General features: G+C 38.8%; 1 protein-coding gene across 1 annotated transcript; it reads right to left on the bottom strand.

The window, feature by feature from the left end:
- Nucleotides 1-276: 276 nt before the first annotated feature.
- LOC130927656 (guanylyl cyclase-activating protein 2-like) lies at nucleotides 277-19,608 on the bottom strand. The gene is made up of 4 exons (XM_057853596.1): nucleotides 19,118-19,608; nucleotides 7,813-7,962; nucleotides 5,367-5,466; nucleotides 277-3,080 (listed from the first exon to the last, which is right to left on the bottom strand). The coding sequence occupies exons 1-4, from the start codon at nucleotides 19,334-19,336 to the stop codon at nucleotides 2,956-2,958; spliced, it is 594 nt and encodes a 197-aa protein (XP_057709579.1). The 5' UTR covers nucleotides 19,337-19,608; the 3' UTR covers nucleotides 277-2,955.
- Nucleotides 19,609-20,623: the final 1,015 nt, after the last annotated feature.

A 20,623-nucleotide genomic window follows, 5' to 3' on the forward strand; every position in this document is an offset into this window, starting at 1 on the left:
TAAAACGAAGCGGACTGTCTGAGAAAAAGAACCAAACAGTGCTAGTGTGATAAACGCCAACAGATTCTCATTCTCTGTGTCCACGTAACTGAACAGGACAGGTGAAAAAAGGAAATTGTGTTATTATTGCAATGAATTTTTCAACTGTTTCAGAGAGATGTGTGTAGAAAAAGACAGCACAGAATTTCTTTAGGAAAAAAAAAAAACATGTTTTATTATTTTAATAGGTTGAGGTAGCAGTACGCACATCAGGCACAATGGTCACACAGTCGCCACATTTAGATGAAGCCAGTATTCCGTTTGACGTGAATTTTACACTCATAAATATTCAAAATTGTTTACGTGAGTATACTGCAAAATGAAACAGCAAACTTTTTTTGCACGCGAACGCCATCAGACATGAAAGAAAGTGATGGCGTAAATTTTGTTATTTCTACATTACCAAATTTGTACAAAAAAAAGTTCAAATGTACTAGTAGAACATAGACTTCATAATGATTGACGGGTCAGATTCCACCTTCACTGCACAACGCCTTTAGGTTGGGGTCCGCCCTACAGTCCGCTTCAGTTATTCGCAGTCGGTCGCAGAGTCAACATATGCAGTGATCCAACGCCTGATTTAGGATTGAAAAAGTACAAAAGCCGAACCGCATACAAACAGGAAGGATTGTCTCAGGAGTGATCTGTTCGAGGATTCAAGGTAGTTATTATATTTTTCGTACCATGCATGCATTTTGAAACGTGAAAAAAATCAATGGGAGAAATGACAGACTTGGCGGCATTAGTAAACAGCCGCCATCTTCAAGCAGTTGACTTCTCTGAAAGGCTCTGTTGTCGTGAACATTCCTAGCGGACATAAGTAACTTTTTATCTAAAATACTCCTAAATCGGCAAAATTTTGACTTGAATCTATCTTTAAATGATGAAACATGTTTTAAAACTTTCAAACTGTCGAAAGTAGACAGAAGGGAACTAATGCAAAAACGAGAGCAATTTCAACAACTTTAATAGTTGATTCACAACATTCAATGACTTCCAAACATAGCAAAGGTTACTATGTTTTTTTGTTTTGTTTTGTTTTGAAAAAAAGAAAAAAAAAAAACATGATAGGGAACACCAGTTACTTTGCCAAGTGATTAATTTCTCTTACATTCAGGTAACTGAGTTACTAACCTAATTACTTTTTGGGAGAAGTAATTTGTCACTGTAAATAATTACTTTATAAAAGTAAGATTCACAACACTGGTCATAAAGATGAAGTCTGCAGAATGAGAAGTGACGAAAGCGGAGATTTTAATCTGCCAATTTGTTGCCGAACACAATTTGTCTGCAACTATTGCTGATCACTTCTCAGAATTACCAAAAGAAATGCTCCCTGACTCGAAGATTGCATTAGTAAGTTCATTTTATCGTTTGACCTTTTTAATTTATAATTGGACATACGAACGAACTACCTTCAAGTCAAACTCAATTGTGGGCTGAAGTGCAGCCATTAAGACATGATAGAAATTGCCAAAAGTGCTACATACATTTATAACAAAGTCACTGTTAAATTTTAGTAATCATGATGTAGCTGAAGATATTGATTGTTCTTTGATTGCACCAGGTTATACTATGTGACATTATTACCAATAAATAAATAAATTAATTAATTCATTCATTCATTCATTTTCCATGCCGCTTCAAATTATTTTAAAAGTTGAGCTTTATTTTTGTTTTATATTGCACGCCACATACAACGTTGTAAGATTAGTCACCAATTTGTAAGGGCGTACGTCACTATTTGTAAGATTGCCAACGGCCTCGGGTTGACAGGTATGGTATTATTCAAAATCAACTTGATTGAGTTTATATGTTTTAATCATGATACGTGGTCATTACCTTGTTAAAAACACATTTTTAGTCGTTTTCCGAACCGTGCATGTATGTTTGAGAAATCATTGAATCTCTCCTGTCTGCTGGGGGAAGCTGCTGAAACGCTTGCACTTGTATTGCTCCTCCGTTAATGCACAGCACCTTCCCTGCTCTGACGTATGGACCGGTCAGCTCCTTCCATTATTGCACTAATCCCCACACCTCAAGAGAAGTAGCAGCTAATGTGACAGCTCAGCTAATCCTTAGAGCCTGTGCAGACTACAAAAGGCCTTTTCCAGACGAGCAGCCAAAATCCGATTTTTTTTTTTTTTCATATTCAGCCTTTTAAGACAACCACGATGCAAGGCAATTTTCTATTAAGTTGTGTATGGCATATTCAGCTTTTTAGTAGACTGCTTCTTTCAAATGAAGCTATGGCATTAGCAGGTTTACGTGGCCAGAAATATATGTTTAGAAAAGGATGACTCCAGGGGCAGAATATGAGCATATTCGGGGTTTTGAACGTGTTTGCATGGCCTTGGATAACTGTGATGTTGAAATGGTAATCTCTGTATGTAAACATACTTTGTGATGCAAATGAAAGACTTACGCCACAAAATGTGAAGAAAAAATATACATATAGGAGGAAGCCTCGCAGTTGTTCCAGGACACGCTTGAGAGACAATGTCTCCCAACTGGCCTGGGCACGCTTCAGTATCCCCTTGGACAAAATGACAGGGCACAGGGTAGTCCTGGCTTCCCTACTGAAGCTGCTGCCCCACAGCCCGACCTCAGATAAGCAGGAAAAGATGGATGGATTGAAAAAATACAAACTCCAGTTCATGTTTAGTCCACATTTTGGCATATCAAAACTCCACCATACAGGGAGTCCTTGGGTTACGACATTTCAACTTTTCGACATCTGTTCCTTGTCCGCCATTTGGTCCCCAGTGCATAGTTTCTGCTTATTTAGTGCACATTGCTTTTCTGTATATGACATCACCAGCGTAGGAAGGGAACTCGTTCGTAACTCGAGGACTGTTCAGTATTTTTGTATAACATTAGTCAAATATAAACTATATAATGACTACAGTACGTATATCATGAGTTTGGATTCTTCTTATGTTCTAAAAACCATTCACAGGCTGCAAAATCCAATCTGAGTTGTTCCAGCACCCACGGGTCCTTTTCAGCTCCTTCCATGAATTCTTCTAAGGAAATTTGACCTGCAGAATGAATTAGAGAAAGTTAAAATCATACAAAAATAACTATTTTCCTTATATTTACTATAATCGCTATGTACACTGCTAAAAAAAATAAAAAATAGAGGGAACACTAAAATAACACCTTGTAGATCTGAAAGAATGTAATATTTTCATTAAATACTTTGTTCGTTCCATAGTTTGTTTTTAAAAATTACCTATGAAAATCAAATGCATACTCTAGCCACATGAGGTTGGGCATGATCGTGAACCAGGAGGGATCCAGGTCCCACTGCTCCAGCCTAGCTTATGACAATCGGTCCAAGGAGTTCATCCTTAAACTCATACTTAATAGCAGTCAGGGTGCACTTATCTAACCTGTAGAGGTCTGTGCATCCTTCCAGGGACATGCCTCCCCTGGCCATCACTGACCCACAACCAAACCGGTCATGCTAAATGATATTGCAGGCAGCACAACATTATCCATGACATCTCCGGACCCTTTCACGTCTGTCGCATGTGCTCAGGCTGAAACTGCTCTCATTGAGGAAGAGTACTGAGCCAGTGGCGTAGTTGCAAATTCTGGCGGTCTATCGAGGTCTATGGTGCTGGGCAGTCAGCACGGGGCCCACTAAAGGACATTGGGTTGTCAGGCCATCCTCATGGAGCCCGTTTCTGACTGATTATTTGGTCAGAAGCATTCACACCAGTAGCCTGCTTGAAGTCATTTTGTAGGGCTCTGGCAGTGCACATCCTGTTCCTCCTTGAACACAGGAACGGATACCGATCCTACTGAGGGTTTAAGGACCTTCAATCGCCCTGTCCAGCTCTCCTGGAGTCAACCCCAGGGTGCCAGGTTGCTCGTCAAATTTTCCAGGGGCTCAATGATGCTCTGGTCCAGATTTGGGAGAAGATCCCCCAGGAGAACTGACTCATCAGGAGCATGCCCAGTCAGGTAGATAGGCATCGTCTGACTGCATTACTCTAACACACTTAATATAATCAATCAGGGAATAATATTGTTTCTCGTATTTACCGTATGGCTGTTTGTATTACTCTAACACATCCAATATAAAATAAATACTGGACTGTCTCAGGAAATTAGAATACAGGAAATTAGAATACACAATATTATTTCCTGAGACAGTCCTGTATATATACACAGGACTGTCTCAAAAAATTAGAATATTGTGTATTCTAATTTCCTGAGACAGTCCAGTACAGTAGCACTTATACCATACTTTAATGAAAACAAGCAGAACATTGGGCATAAGAGATAAACAACGCCTTCTTATCACGGAGGCCCAGCGCATGCTTCTGACGCACTGAGCTAGATTGACGCTGACAAGCCCACGTCTGTACCACCAAGTCTCACAACCAGTTCTCCCAGACTGTCCACGACAATGGGTAGGACGGTCTGTCCTAACACGAGGAACACAGGAGAACACCCAATATCCAACTGATAACACTACCGACGTATACTCCAAGAGCCCCATTGACGCCGAGGTGGCAAAAAAATCCACATCCACGTTGCCCGGACAACAGTAGCTCCCGAATCCACCTGTCCAATCCACAAACAGACAATAATCCCTAACACACCCTTCTTCCTGCCCACGGCCCACCCTGCGAGAGCCTTCAAAAGACTGAATATCTAACTAGGTGTTGTCATTTCTCTCAGGAACTATTATTGACGTACAATAGGTTGACCTTGCCTTGAGTGTTTCTGTTTGCCCCTGTCGATCCGAATAAATTGTCAATTTGGTCTCAATGAGTTTTCTAACCGTTCAAAATTGAGTCAGTACAAAGGGTTAACGTTATAGTGGACATGCGGGGTTTGGCTTTTGGGTCGACTTGCAGGGGCTGTTCCGGCGGGAGGCCTACCGTATCGGCTGGATTGATTCCTGCGACTTGGCTTCACCAGACATTGTAGGAAGGTCACAGAGGTACGCAGAGGCCACACACACTACTGAGCCTCATTCTGACTTGTTTAAAGGGCATGACATCAAAGTTGGATCAGTCTATAGTGTGTTTTTCCACCTTAACTTTGAGTATAATGCCAAATACAGACCTCGGTGAGTTAATACATTTGATTTCCGCTGATAAATTTTGTGTGATTTTGTTGTCAGCCCATTCAGCTATGGAAAGAACAATGTATTTAATGAAAATTCAATAAATCTATAACATGTTACTGTCGTGTTCCCTTTATTTTTTGTGCAGTGTATTTACAAAGAGTAAGAATGTTATCATCCACGTCTATTCCATATAGTATAGAAATTTACAATAAAAGACTTTGAATTAAACATGGCTTACTGTCGTCATTTTTGTCCAGTATGCTAAATATTCGATCACAGATATCCTCAATGTTCTCTGTAGTGCTCGGGTCAGAGTGCTTCTTTAATTTGTAGATAATCTGAGCAGATAAGGAAAAAACGTGAATAGGGACAAACAACTTCAAAATGTTCATAGCTACTATATTATTTATTTAATGTGACCCGTTCATGTAAATTTTTTTTATCCCTACAAACTATCCATATTCCATTATTCCTTATTCCATTGCAAGGTGGTGACCATATGTTAAGTATTACTGGCACAAATACAACATTACTGATCACTAAACAAAACACCATACGCAGCGAGGTGGAGGCTGGAAATCTGGTTTTCTGTATTAATCACGGTTAATTAACCTCTTTCTTTACAGAGTAACTGGAGAAGTGTATTAAGGTTTTAACTGGATTAATTACATGTATTAAAAGATCTACCTGGAGAGTTCACAAGGCGTTGTTGTGGATAATGACGATGGTTTCTTTGAAGAAGTAATCAAACACTTCAGGGCTACGGAGGATGAAATTTATAAATACATCTTTATATACATATTTAATTTTGTGTCATTAGTTATCTAAATTGAGAATTATTATGAGAATGAATTGTCTATTGTTGTCAATATGCAGGACCAAATAGATAAAAAGGAAATATATAAATAAAGTGGTATCTCGACAGACGATCGCTTCGACATACAATCATTTCAACATCCGACGTAACATTTGACTAATAGTTTGTCTCAACATATGATGACATGCTCAAAATACGATGATTCATGACAGCGTCGCAATGTCATTGGTTTCCTACAAGATGGACTTTCTTGTGGCGGATTTTTATTCGTGAAAGAAATCATCATGGGTTCTAAGCAGATTAGTGTAGGTGGTGAAAAAAGGAAAAAGGTGACGCTTATCATTGAAATTAAGATGTAAATGATAGAAAAATATGAGCACGGCGCGGGAAGCGAAGAGCAGTTTTTTTTTTTTTGAGCAGGTAGTATTAATGGCACGCGAGTAAAAACGCATGAACACATGAAGAAGAACATATTTACGCACACGAAGAGCACATGGGCATGCACGCACACAAGGAAGAGCACATTTGTTTTTTTTCTCATAAAGAAATCGCGCAGCCGAGTGAGAGAGAGAGAGAGAGAGAGAGAGAGGGGAAAGCCTGCAACTCTGCATGCACGTTGGTTGCTTGTGAAGCAGCCACAGAGGCAACACCTGTATAAAACACCCTTTGTACTGTTTATTGTGCGTTTTCAATTGTGGTCAAATACTTGGGGCGAGTTTATGTGATTGTTTTTGATGATGTGCGGACGCTAACTGCTAATCCTTTGTTTGGATTGTTATTGCTGTATCAGCAGCTAGTTATAAACTCAAATCTGAATTGCTGTTATTGAAGATGAAACTTATTTAATTTCATTTTTGTTTTAGTTATATTCTGCAAATGTTGATTTCATGAGCGATTGAGTAAAGTCAGCAAACAACACGGATGTCTACCATTGGGTCATTTCGGAGCTTAGCTCGCTGTCTAGCTAGGACTTGGCGAGGACAGTAGAATGGCGTACAATACATGTTTTTGGAAAGTTATTTCGGGATTTAGGAGCTATTTAGGGGTACTTAAAGGGTTAATTCCGATTTATGCGGAAATTCGGGAACTACCTGTACTCGAGAGTGTGGATTTGTTTGATTCTATCTCCCAGTTTACATTTGGCAGTGATTTATTTGACACAGATACATCTGTTTTCAATTCATGGTAGGAATTTTTTTTTTCTCCACTAGAGGACATGCTTGCTCTTTGGACAGGTAATGTTTAATTTTTCTAGTTTGAATTTGATGATTTTTATTTATTTTTTGGTCCTAATATGGTGACGTAATAGGTTATAGTGCAGTATAATAATTACAGTTCATATCGATTTTTTTGTAATAAGAAAAAAAATATATATATATATCGTTGTTTAAAAAAATATCACACTCTAAGCCAGGGGTGTGCAAACTATTCCACATAGGGCTGCAGTGGGTGCTGGACTTCATTTCAACAAGACAAGATGACACCTTTTGTGTAATCAGTTGATTGCAGTCAGGTGCTGCTTGCTTTAGCAGAAACTTCATTGGTTAAACTGTCTGTGCTAAATTGGTCAGAATAAAAAAATGGACACACAGAGGCCCTTGAAGATGTTACTCACTTGGGTATTCTTTTCACTGGATACTTTTTCACTTGCACTGTACTTGAGTACATTATTTGGATGACCACTTTTACTTTTACTTGTGTAATATTATTTTAAAGTAACGCTACACTTGCTTGAGTAATATTTTTGCCGACTTAACCCACCTCTGATTACTGTATCATTCTGTCAACACATTCCAACAGTCCACTTGCCTCAATCACTTGAGCAAAGCCCGACTAAACAACAACAAAAAACAAGCAGAATACTAACCTTGAGAATATGTCCTACTTCTTCTTTCTCCAGACAGCCATTCCCATCTCTGTCATACACTTTGAAAGACCATTTTAGCTTGTCCTCAAGTTTTCCTCGTAATACAAGATGTATCGCTGCCACATATTCCATAAAGTCTAATTTTCCATCCTGAAAAACAAACAAACAAATACAGTTAATAACACAGGCCTACAAACAAAAATATTTTTATTAGTGAATGAGGTTTTTTAGGCTAGGTTCAGACCGCAGGTCTTGATGCACGAATTTGATTTTTTCGTGCTTTTCCGACTCAAGTGAGTCATTAACTGATGGGCTGACCATGACAAATCCTATAGACGTGGACCATTTCAAATCTGATCTGGGTCACTTTCGTATGTGTTTTAAATCCGATCTCTGCCACATTTTTCCAGAATGTGGCAGCGGTCTGAGCTGATAATGCTAGTTTTTTTTTTTTTTTTTGTCCCTGTGCCTCAAATAGGCAATATTTCAGTATTGCTTACATGGCTGAATCACGGCAAACTGACGCGTGCACATTCTATTAATCCATATAAACTTTGAATATACACCTAAACGGGGATTATCAATGTCTGGTATGTGTGTCCTCTTTTTGGAAATCAAAACATGATCACCCTGTAATGCCTTCTAGCCAGCATGTGTAGTCATTTGTTTTGATGCTTCTGCGCATATGGGTCAGTTTGCTCAGCACGTGTCGGACTGCGAATTAGTGCGCATGCGTAACACTTGAACTGGTTCAATGGACAAAGGCAGTCTGAATGGGCATGCCCAAAAAAACAAAAAAAAACAACAGATGTGACAAAAAAATCGGAATTGTGCATTAAGACCTGTGGCCTGTACTACGAAGCCGGTTTTCTGGCTTAGCAGGGTAACTTCGAGAGTAACTTCATCACATGCAGCATAATTTATTGGCTAAAGGGGACGACGAAGGGTGGATATGTTGAAACTGGAGAAAGTTGCCATGGCAACACATGCCACACATCAAACCTGGTCGTCTCAGAGTTAGATCTTGCTTAACCCCAGGATTCCAATTAACCACGCTCTGTTTAAACAGCACTCCTCCGTGGACGTGTCCTCTTGACAATGTACCTGGACGACCAATACGACATTGGTGTGTGGATTGTGAGGGGCTGTCTTTGGAGGGCACGGGTTTTTGGAGATCGCCAGAATCCGCTGGCGTACCCGGACGATGTTCTCCGTGGTAAGATATAGATTTCCAGCTGAGGGAATTCGTTACCTTTGCCAGCTGATTGAGGCGGACATCATTAATGTAACCCGCCAAAGTCAGGCCCTCACAACCGCGCAGATTATGTGCCTGTCCTTGCGCTGTTTCGCCAGCAGACAATATATGTATTCCATCGGTCATGCTGAATATCTGAGTAACAACACGGTATGCCGTGCGAATCGGAGTGGGGTATGGAAACGCTTCAGATTGATTATTGAAAATACTTACAGAAACTTGTGTCGACTTCGCTGAATGTAAACAAAAGACGGGCTCTAATTTAATATCAAAATGCACAAGCATTGTCACAAATCTGATCACACAAAACTCAACCACGCATCGCATCCCCGCATTTCTTTCTTCTCCTGAGTCCTCACAAATATAACATAAAATTTCAGCCTGCAAATCAAGTTAATTGATCGGGCCGGGTCGGGCTAGATTTTTTTAGGCCCAATCTAACCCCGACTCTGAAGATGTTCAAAGGACATACCTATTCATACAGTCAATGGGACTGCTCTGAGACTCCCAATTTGGCCAAATTTCCAAATTGTCCTATATACATGTGTGATACATCATTGGAAACCTTAAAATCTCAATAATCTGGGGGAAGGAAAATTTTGAACAGGAGGGTATTTTAGAAAAAAACAAACAAACAAAAAAAACAGCAAAACCCTAACTGGAGGTGAGAGCATGGGAGAGCAGAATTAAAGACGCCACGACTTGACGAGATATTATCGCGGATTAACCTTGTTTCAATCCAAAAACTCCATGTAGCATGTATCACAGCTGTGAATGGCCACAGCTGGATTTTTGGGGGGATTTTTTGGGTGTAACATTCAAATATAACAAGGTTCGCGATGCAGAAATCGCAGACATCAAGGAGTTGTTGAGATTTTCTTTTTCATATATTTACTCTTTTAAACGTTTGTTTTTTCAATTTTTTTTGTTTGGATCGATTATCATCTAACATATCAGACAAAATGTGACAGTAATAAAAAAATAAAATTAAGCGATATTTATGAGGTAGATAGCCGTGACTTATCTATAGACACCATTTTTTTCATTGAGACGTAATTTGTTTAAAAGTTTAAAATATGCTAGTAAATAATTTTTTAAAGTCGTTTTTTTTTTTTTTTTTAAACTAAATATTAGACATCAATTAATGATTCAATGGTAAAAATGACAGACATTTTGAATAAAAGCGGTTGCGCGACGTCTGTAAACAGGGGTTTCCAGGGTAAGATGGACAAATTACCGGTAAGAATAGTTCGGAGCTTAATGCACCATGAATCTGCTCCGGCAGCATATAGACATATTGTTCTATCAAACACAACAGTTCTTTCGGCTAAAATACAGCAGTTTATTTTAAAGAGGGGAGCAAGAGCAGAAACTGCTTTTTCAGTCTTGCCTGTGGTTTTCGCAAGTGCGTAGCTTTGCATAGGGACGGTAAGAACATAACACTACCAACTTTTCAGGATGCTCAAATTGTCCCCACCAACTTTAAAGCAAACTTATTTGCAATACATAATGACTTCAGTTATGGGAAGACAATCTAAATTACCCATATATGTTCTAAGGATAGAATTGACCATTATTATTCCATTATTACGTGAATTATTTTCTTTATGTTCAGACTTAAATTCAAGGGCATAGGTTTGCATAGGGACGGTAGGGACATAACACGACCAACTTTTCAGGATACTCAAATTGTCCCCACCAACTTTTAAGCAACCTTATTTGCATTATAGGGCGATTCAAAATGAATGGGCCAAAATCATAACACAACATGTCAAAAATGAAAAACATTACAAAACTCTAGCTTGGACACATGTGTTGAACATCATTTTACACATTGATTAATTTATATTTTTTTGGCTCTCTCTAAAATGTGTATTTACTGCTATCCAGTGGCAAACACATGGCACGACATACATTTATTATTATGTATACTGCTGGCCAAGAGTATTTATTGGCACCCCTGCAATCCTGTCAGATAATGCTCCATTTCTCCCAGAAAATGATTGCAATTACAAATGCTTTGGAAGTAACATCTTCATTTATTTTGCCACACTGAGTACTTGTAAGTAGTAGTTTGTAGAAGTAGCGGTAGTTTGGGCACTTATAAAACATGGACTAAAACTTGAAATGATATTCAACACGTGTGTCCATGCTAGTTTTGAAATGTTTTTTATTTTTGACATGTTTTGTTATGACTTTAGCACATTCATTTTGAATCACCTGATAGGTCATTTGTTTTGTCTTCCTATATGTTGTAAGGATATAATTGACCCTACCATTATTAAACGACTCATTTTCATTATGTTCAGACTTACATTTACCCCTTTTCACTTGCTGAATGTGCCGGTACCCCCCACCACACCCCCCAAACACACATTTGATTGGCTGATGACTTGGATTTATTTAAAATTTATTTATTTATTTTATACTATAGAAAATGTTTTTATTTGCAGCCTACGCAGACATTTTTTTTTCTTTAGATAATCATAAATTAATCATAATCGAGGTAAAAAGTTTTCATATTTTGTTGAGTTTGACTGTACTTGTGGACAAAAGCAGTAGTGTTTTACCTGAACGAAGGCTCCATTTTTATTATACCCTGACTAAGAAGTTTTTTCGGTTATATTTAATTTCTTTATTGCGACAGATAATGTTGAGTGGTCTTAAGAGCAATCTTTATATTTTGCCTGCCTGGATAGTTAAGAGATTATTTACAAGTTTGTAGTTATGGTGCATGTTAATATAATTTATGTTCAAATATTGACATTTAAATTTGCTAATAAAATCCGGTCATTTATTCCGGAAGTTTTCAAAATGTTTCTTTAGCAGTTTTGAATCGAACGGGGGTGGGGGTCAGCAGATGTGATACACGTGAAAGTTAGTATAAATCAATACAGATTTTTATTTTATTTTTTAATTTTTGCATTGATCATTCGGCATATCAATTATTAGGTACGTATTCGTGAGAAATGTTGCCACTGACCCCAGTTCAATAATCTGTTTGGTCTTATTAATGTCCCGTCCCCTGCAAAAAAATTACATGCACTTTATGTTGTTATATCGTCCCTACCAATGTTGACACGAAACCTACGCCCTTGCTTAAATTTACCCCTGTTCACTTGCTGAATGTGCCAGTTTAATCCCCCCCAAACGCATGTTTGATTGTTTGATGACTTTACCCCTCCCCCACCACACACACGCACTAAAAGTTAGACAGAAATACAACATGTCGACAACATGCCTTCTCCTCCGCCCCCTTCACCCCCATCACAGAGGGGGGATATTAGAAGATTTTTTTCCGGCTGGCAGCATCCACTCTAAGTAATGTAAAAAGACGTCAATGTTTTTGAGGTGGGGAACACACCACTTTTTTTTTTTTTTTTTTTTTTTACTGCAAGTTGAACCTGCATCACAGTTAGAATAGCATTAAATTGTTTGAATTTGCTAACCTGCAAAACTCGAATAGGAAGCTGCTTAGAGAGAAGTGTCCTCCTGAATGTGTTTTCTACTATAGCATTAAATAAACTATGAGAAATATAGTGAGTTTACCCCCTTCACCCCAATTTTTATTTTTATTTTATTTATGTGGTCTTAAAGTAGCCCAAAGGAGCTTTAATTTTTTTTTCTTTCCGAGTTTGGCTGTGCTTGTTGACAAAAGCAGTAGTGTTTTACATGTATGAAGGCTCCTTTTTGTTTTATAAGTTTTTGCAGTTACATTTAATATTTTTATTTAGACAATCTTGAGTCGTCTTAAGATAAATGTTTATTTATTTATTTTTTGCATTCTTAGATAGTGAAGAGATTATGAACAAGTTTCTATTTATTGTGTAAAAGTGACACTTCAGAGTGGGGGCCCGGGCGCAGTGTTGTAGTCTAAAACACAACTCTGTCAGTAGTGACCACTCGCCTCTTTCCGAGCTGTCACAAATCCAAAATTCAGGACAGAAGATAGAGACTGTGTCCGTGCCTCGTATAGTGAACAGGGGAAAACAGAGTACTATAGGAACGAGACCAAAGAATTTAATACATATAGTCCCTGATAGCAGTGAAAATAAAATAGCTTGTAATAATAAATATATAAAATGCGGATTATTAAACATCAGGTCAATCTCGCCCAAATCTCTGTTAGTTAATGACTTAATTGGGGATTATAATATTCATATTTTGGCCCTGACTGAAACTTGGCTTCAGCAGGATGACTTTGTTAGACTTAATGAATCCACACCCCCAAGTCACGTGAATTTTCACACAGCTAGAAGCACGGGCCGTGGAGGGGGGGTGGCAGTAATATCACACTCTTGTTTAGGTATGAGCCCAAAAAGTAAAGCTAATCACATTTATAAATCCTTTGAAAGTCTAGCACTATCAATTATAGACACTAACTGGAAGAACCAAAAACCAATTCTTTTCATAGTGGTTTACCGTCCCCCTGGTCCCTACTCACAGTTTTTGTTAGATTTCTCTGACTTTTTATCTAGTACTTTGCTAAGCTGGGATAGAATTATAATTGTAGGGGATTTTAATATACATGTTGACGATGAAGGTGACTCCCTTGGTAAGGCCTTTAATGACCTACTAGATGGGACTGGCTTCATTCAAAATGTAAATAAACCAACTCATAGTCACAAGCACACACTGGACTTGATTTTAACATACGGTACAGAGATTAGTGATCTTAGTGTCCATCCCCACAACCCCGTACTGTCTGATCATTTTCTAATTACCTTTCAGTTTGTGCTTCAAGATAATCCGCCACTAGTGACCAGAACTCAGATGAAAAGGACATTAGGTGATCACTCTGTTTCAGAGTATAAACAGATAATTCAGCCTATATTTGCCTCCATGACATCTAATTATGAAGGAATGATGCCCGGCCTTGCTGTTAATGACGAGTTTGTTGATCGTGTTCTGTTTACGTTTCGTACCACCCTCGATGTCGTCGCTCCCTCCAAATTAAAGTCTGTCAAGCCAAGACGAGCCTCTCCCTGGTATAATGCTGAAACACGCTCTCTTAAACAATCGACACGTAAATTAGAAAGACTTTGGCGCCGTTCCAACACAGAGCACACCCTCTCTGCCTGGAAATGCAGCTTAGTGACATATAAGCAGGCCTTGCGTACGGCTAAAACCAGATATTACTCATCCTTAATAGAGGAAAACAAAAATAATCCTAGGTTTCTGTTCAGCACTGTAGCAAGGCTGACAAACAGTCACACCTCAATAGAACCTTATATCCCAACCACCCTTAGCTGTGATGACTTCCTAAAATTTTTTAACAACAAAATCGCAACTATTAGAAATAAAATTAATGAATCACTTCCAGTTATTAGGTCTGATAAAGTGCAGACAAAGAATTCGGAATCTCCTATAAAACCCTCTAAAATATTAAATAACTTTACCACTGTAGACTAAATTGATTTAATTTCAATTAGAATGTCCTCCAAACCATCAACGTGCCTCCTCGACCCAATCCCAACCAAACTTTTTAAAGAGACCCTGCCTCTAACTATTGACACTATCTTAAATATAATAAATACCTCATTAGTTACTGGCTACGTGCCGCAGTCCTTTAAATATGCAGTTACTAAACCGCTCTTGAAAAAACCTACTCTTGATCCTGATATTTTGGCCAATTATAGACCTATTTCTAACTTACCATTTCTCTCCAAAGTCCTTGAAAGAGTGGTAATTAAACAGCTCTGTCAGCACCTACAGGACAATAGTTTATTTGAACAGTTCCAGTCTGGCTTTCGAGCTCATCATAGCACTGAAACCGCATTAGTTAAGGTAACTAATGACTTGTTACTTGCCGCTGACGTTGGATTAGTCTCGATCCTGGTTCTGCTGGACCTGAGCGCAGCCTTTGACACAATCGACCATAATATCTTATTGCAGAGATTAGAATGTGACATAGGCATTAGAGGAGCAGCCCTATGCTGGTTTAAATCATATTTATCTAATAGGTACCAGTTTGTCAATGTAAACCAGCAATCATCATCGTACTCTAGAGTTAGTTATGGTGTGCCGCAAGGATCTGTCCTCGGGCCCATCTTGTTTACGCTGTATATGCTTCCTCTAGGTAATATCATCAGAAAACATAGCATTAACTTTCACTGTTACGCTGACGACACACAACTGTATTTATCAATTAAACCTGAGCAGGTCAGGCAAGTAGAAAAACTAAACGCCTGCGTCCGAGATATAAATACCTGGATGAGCACTAACTATCTTCTACTTAACCCTGAAAAGACAGAAGTCCTTATAATAGGCCCGAAAAGTGTTAGAGACTCTTTATCTGCCCAGATAGTCACTCTGGACAATGTAAGTGTAGCCTCCAGCGCCACAGTTAAAAACCTAGGAGTTTTATTTGACCCTGACTTATCGTTTAAAGCACACATTAAACAAACCTGTAGAACGGCTTTCTTTCACCTGCGCAACATTGCCAAAATTAGAAATATTTTATCTAAAAGTGATGCAGAAAAATTAATTCACGCGTTCGTTACATCGAGATTGGATTACTGTAACTCCCTACTTGCAGCTTGTCCTAAAAACTCTCTAAAAGGTCTTCAGCTAGTCCAAAACGCAGCAGCAAGACTTTTAACAGGAACCAATAGAAGAGAGCACATCACCCCTGTGCTCCAGGCACTTCACTGGCTTCCAGTCGAGTTTAGAATTAAATTTAAAATACTCCTTCTTACATTTAAGACCATTAATGGGTTGGGGCCATCTTATCTCACCGATGCTCTCGTTCCATACCGCCCCAACAGAACACTCCGATCTCAGAATGCAGGTCTACTGGTAGTTCCCACGGTTTATAAAAGTACTGTCGGAGCTAGAGCCTTTAGCCACCAAGCCCCTGTTTTATGGAATCAGCTTCCAGCTAGTATTAAAGAAGCCGAGACAGTCTGCACATTTAAGATTAGATTAAAAACGTTCCTATTCGACAAAGCTTATGGTTAGGCTAGTTGAAGTCGGGGTAGACTCACAGTTTAGTTTAAGCTGCACTAGAAGCTATAATGCTGGGGGCAGTACAGCCGCTGAGTTCTATCTCCTTTTCTTACTCTACCTACCACTTGTCTTACTTTATTTCTATTTTCCAATGTTAATATCTAGTTGTCTAGTCTCTTCATCACTAGTCACCCGGTGTCCCCTTTCCCCCCTCCCCTCTGGGGAGGGGCTATTTTTCAGCTGCAGCCTCCTGACTATCCGGACCCCTGGCTGGATTGACGTCCTCGCTGCTACCCCCGTCTCATCTGACCAGAGGGACCTCTTCTTGCTCCTTTACTCCACTGTATTTTTACGGACTACAATTTCGCTTGCTAATTCCCATTAGCCGTTCTGGGGTTCCTGTCTATCCGTCCTGGGAGTGGATCTCTCCTGACTGTGGTACTCCCCAAGGTTTCTCATTTTTCTCCCAATTGACTCTGGAGTTTTTGGAGTTTTTCCTTGCCGGCATGGAGGGTCTTAGGATAGGGGATACCCAGGACTTGAACTGTATCTATTAATCTTTGTTGCTTCATTTCTAATTGTGCATCATATTGCCTCTGTAAAGCCCTTTGAGACCTCTGTTGTGATTGTGGGCTATACAAATAAAATTGAATTGAATTGAATTGAATTGTATGTTAATATAATTTATGTTCAAATATTGCAATTTAAATTTGCTCATAAAACCCAGACATTTATTCTGGAAGCTTTCAAAATCTTTCTTTAAAGGGTGTGTAGCGGCAACGGGGGTGTGAGACATCAATAGAACCGTTATGTGCCAAGATAACAAATATTGATAAAGTTAACAAAAAAATCAATCACATTAATGAGCAATTATCGAAAATAGATAGAAAATGACGAACATTTCCGAAAGTGCTCCGGAAACAGCCGAATGGGGCGGAGACGTCACGACAAGTGATTGACAGTCGAGGCGGAGCCAGGTGCCATTGTTTTTTAACGACGAGAGAGTAGCGTTGGGGTTTGTTTGACGAAAACATCACAAAAATGGTTCAAAACTGCTGTGCTATGTGGTGTACAAATAGTTATTTATCGGAATATAGTATCCATGAGTTCCTGAACGCGAAAAAAAAGCTGGACTACACAGACAATGGGTAAAGTTCGTCCGTGCAAAGAGGGCTAATTTTCTAGACACAGCCTCCGGCACGCTTTTCTGTGGTGCGCATTTTCCACCTGAAAGCTTCTCGAACTATGGACAAGTGAAATCGGGTTTTGCTAAAAGATTGCTGCTCAAAGGAGATGCGGTGCCGACCATACAGGCGCAGCCACCTAAATGTCCCGAGATATCAAGAAAGAGGACGATGACTGGTAAAGGAGGCTAAAGCTAAGCAAAGGAGGGGAGCAGCCAAGCTCGAAATGGCCAGAGTGAGTACTCTTTTATAATAAAAAAATGTTACGCATTGGATACAGGACTGGACTCATGTATAAATTATCGTTCGTAAAATATATAGAACAAATCCTCTGATCCCATTCATATTTGTGTCTGTTGGCAGAGCGAAAAGCTATGATAGCGCAATAAATGATAATTATTCTATGCATTCCTTTATTTTGCAGTCACGGTGTATCAGCTTCACAAAAAGAAATGCAAAACAAATCATTGGTGTTTCCCACACGATCTGCTGCCGATGTTTCATCAGTGTCATTGCTCCCCTCAATGACCGTTTCATTACGCTGCATTGGCGTTCGTTTGGGCTCAAATTGGTAACCTAAAACACCGATTAAAGCTTCGTAACTCTCCTCGTCACCATTAGATGAACATTCGTTACGTCCTTCAACGTCGGATTCGTCGCTGAAACTAGAAACGAAATTGTCTGCTATCATCGCCGACATTGAGTATTAAAGCACTGAGCCTTTTTCTTGTTGAAGAAACACCCCTCACTGTCAATTCTGAATTATCCTTTATTGACAACGAGGGAACCTGGAATATGTGCAGGACGAAGACAATGCATCAGCATAAACAGCTCAAAACACACCTAATTCTCCCCTCACTAGAAGGAATTATATTGATGCAGACAGGCGCTGCCCCCCTAGTGGCCGGTGGCACTCTCTTCACTTGTTGTGACGTCACGCACACAATCTGCCAGATCTCGGGCGCCGGTCGTTTTAGCTTGACAATCGAGCCAAATTTCTCTCATTTTCTTGTGTGTAATTACACGATGTGACATGATATGAATACAAAAGGCATGCGTTTATGGATAAATGATGGAATATTAAAATTTTCCCAGGGCACTACATACCCTTTAATAGTTTTTGAAAACAAAGGTTTGAATCAAATCAAACCTGAACCAATACCTACGAAATTTAGTATAAGCCAATACAGATTTATTTTGCATTGCTCATTTAGCCTTTTGATAAATTAGGTTCATATTCGTGAGCGATGTAGTCCTGACCCCCGTTCACCCAATCTGTTTGGTCTTATTAATGTACCGTCCCCAGCAAAAAGTGTACATGCAGGTTATGCTGTTATATCGTCCCTACCAATGTTGAAACCAAACCTACGCCCTTGGTTTTCCGCCATATATATGTATATATACAAGTATATGCTAAAAGAACAGTGTGGACTCTGTGGATGCATTACTAGTTTCATTAAAAGATCATACAGAGATTATTTTGGCATGGAAATAGGGCCTCAAGATCAGTTTTGGGAACCGCACCAATGGTATGTTTCGTGTCCAGAGAGTATGACTAAATGGACTAATAGTCACATGAATACAATGCGATTTGGAATTCGGTTGGTATGATTGCAGCCTAAAAGTCACACTGACGATTGTTATTCCTGCAGAGATAACATGGCACACTTTATTCGGCAGAAGGAGAAAACTTGGACGTACCTTGCAAACTAGAACCAAGTTTTATATTCTGACACTTGCATTGCATTCAGTGACCTCAATTTATCTACAAAAGGTATACATATTTTGTGCACAAATGTGACTAGACCAGTGTAATTTTTGCATTACCATTTACAGTAATTGTTCTCAATTGAGTATAATGCAAATGTTACCAACTATTACATATTAAACAGCCAGGTCTTGGAAAAAAAAACATTACCTTATTTGTGTCAAATGATCGAAACACGTTTTCCATGTATGCTGATTCTTCCTCAGAGGATTTCCTGTTGACTCCGAAAATTTTCTTGAATTCATGCAGGTGTAAATTACCACTTGGACATTCATCTGCAAACCTACGGTACAGCTCCTGGATATTTTTCAGGGCAACCTCTTTATCAGTAGCACTCTGGGTTTGACCCATAGTTTTATATAAAATCATACATAATGCATATCCTCATAAAATTAGACATTTTTTTTTTTTTTTTTTTTTACAAATAAGTCTTGGCTTCTCCTGCAGAATAGTCAATGTCGAATAATTGAAAAAAAAAAAAAAAAGATATTCAAAGATTTATATCAAAAGTTCGAATTGTATCCATTAGAGTTTTAAAAATATAAAATAAAAGAAGAAAAGAATAATCCATCCCTCATTCTGGACTATGCAAAAAAGCGTTTAACTTGTGAAGAATTAACTGTAGTAAATAGGAGAGCAACTGTACGTCATGGGTAACAAACAGCTCTCAGGGAGATTAAGGATTAAGCCCACGTCAAAATCAAAGAACCACGTGGTTTCAGGTCAAAGATGACTACACCGGAGGTTTGTCTTACCATAGTTAACTCGCCTGACAGGCTAATTTTAGACCAATTGGTTTTCTGGTGCCTTAGCCAAATCACTCGAAAGCGTCATTTCCTGGAAAAGCAGAGGTGTCGGAACTCCCTGACCTAAAGGTCGCCATGGAAACCACAGAAATGTGAAAACAACTGCTTTTGGCACAGTATTACCGATAAGACACAATAAAACACAACAGGTTTTACCCATGCAGGTAACGCCTTAGATTAAGGTCCGAGTAATCAGTATTAATAAAAGTAATAAAAGTAAGACTTAATAATTGTCAATAAGTCCTATATATGATGCTTATTAACATTAATATATGTTTATAAGTATACATTAGGTTTGATAATGGCCTTATTGTCAGGCAATACGACAATTATAAAAACTGAGTTCATAAGTCATAGGGCCCTTGCAGGTCCTTATAAGATGAACATTATATGTTTATAAGACTATTTAAGCATTTATATTGTCATTTTAACATACAAGACACTTATGAGAATCTTAACCTATTATTATAACCCACAGGGACACCAATACGGCACCTATGAAGCTGTTAGAAAAAGAGACTCATATGTATGTGGCGGGGACCAGTGAAGGGCCTTATTTCAACATAATTCTTTATTTATTATTATTCTGGTTATTTACATATATACTGTGTATATGTGAGCAGTGTACATATACAGTGTATACAGTGTATCACAAAAGTGAGTACACCCCTCGCATTTCTGCAGATATTTAAGTATATCTTTTCATGGGACAACACCGACAAAAGGACACTTTGACACAATGAAAAGTAGCCACCTGTGTGCAGCTTATATAATAAAGTTAATTTATTTTCCCCTCACAATAACTCAAAATATAGCCATGAATTTCCAAACCCCTGGCAACAAAAGTTGC

This window comes from Corythoichthys intestinalis, chromosome 1 (genome assembly GCF_030265065.1).
Source record: "Corythoichthys intestinalis isolate RoL2023-P3 chromosome 1, ASM3026506v1, whole genome shotgun sequence".
Lineage (NCBI taxonomy): Eukaryota > Metazoa > Chordata > Actinopteri > Syngnathiformes > Syngnathidae > Corythoichthys > Corythoichthys intestinalis.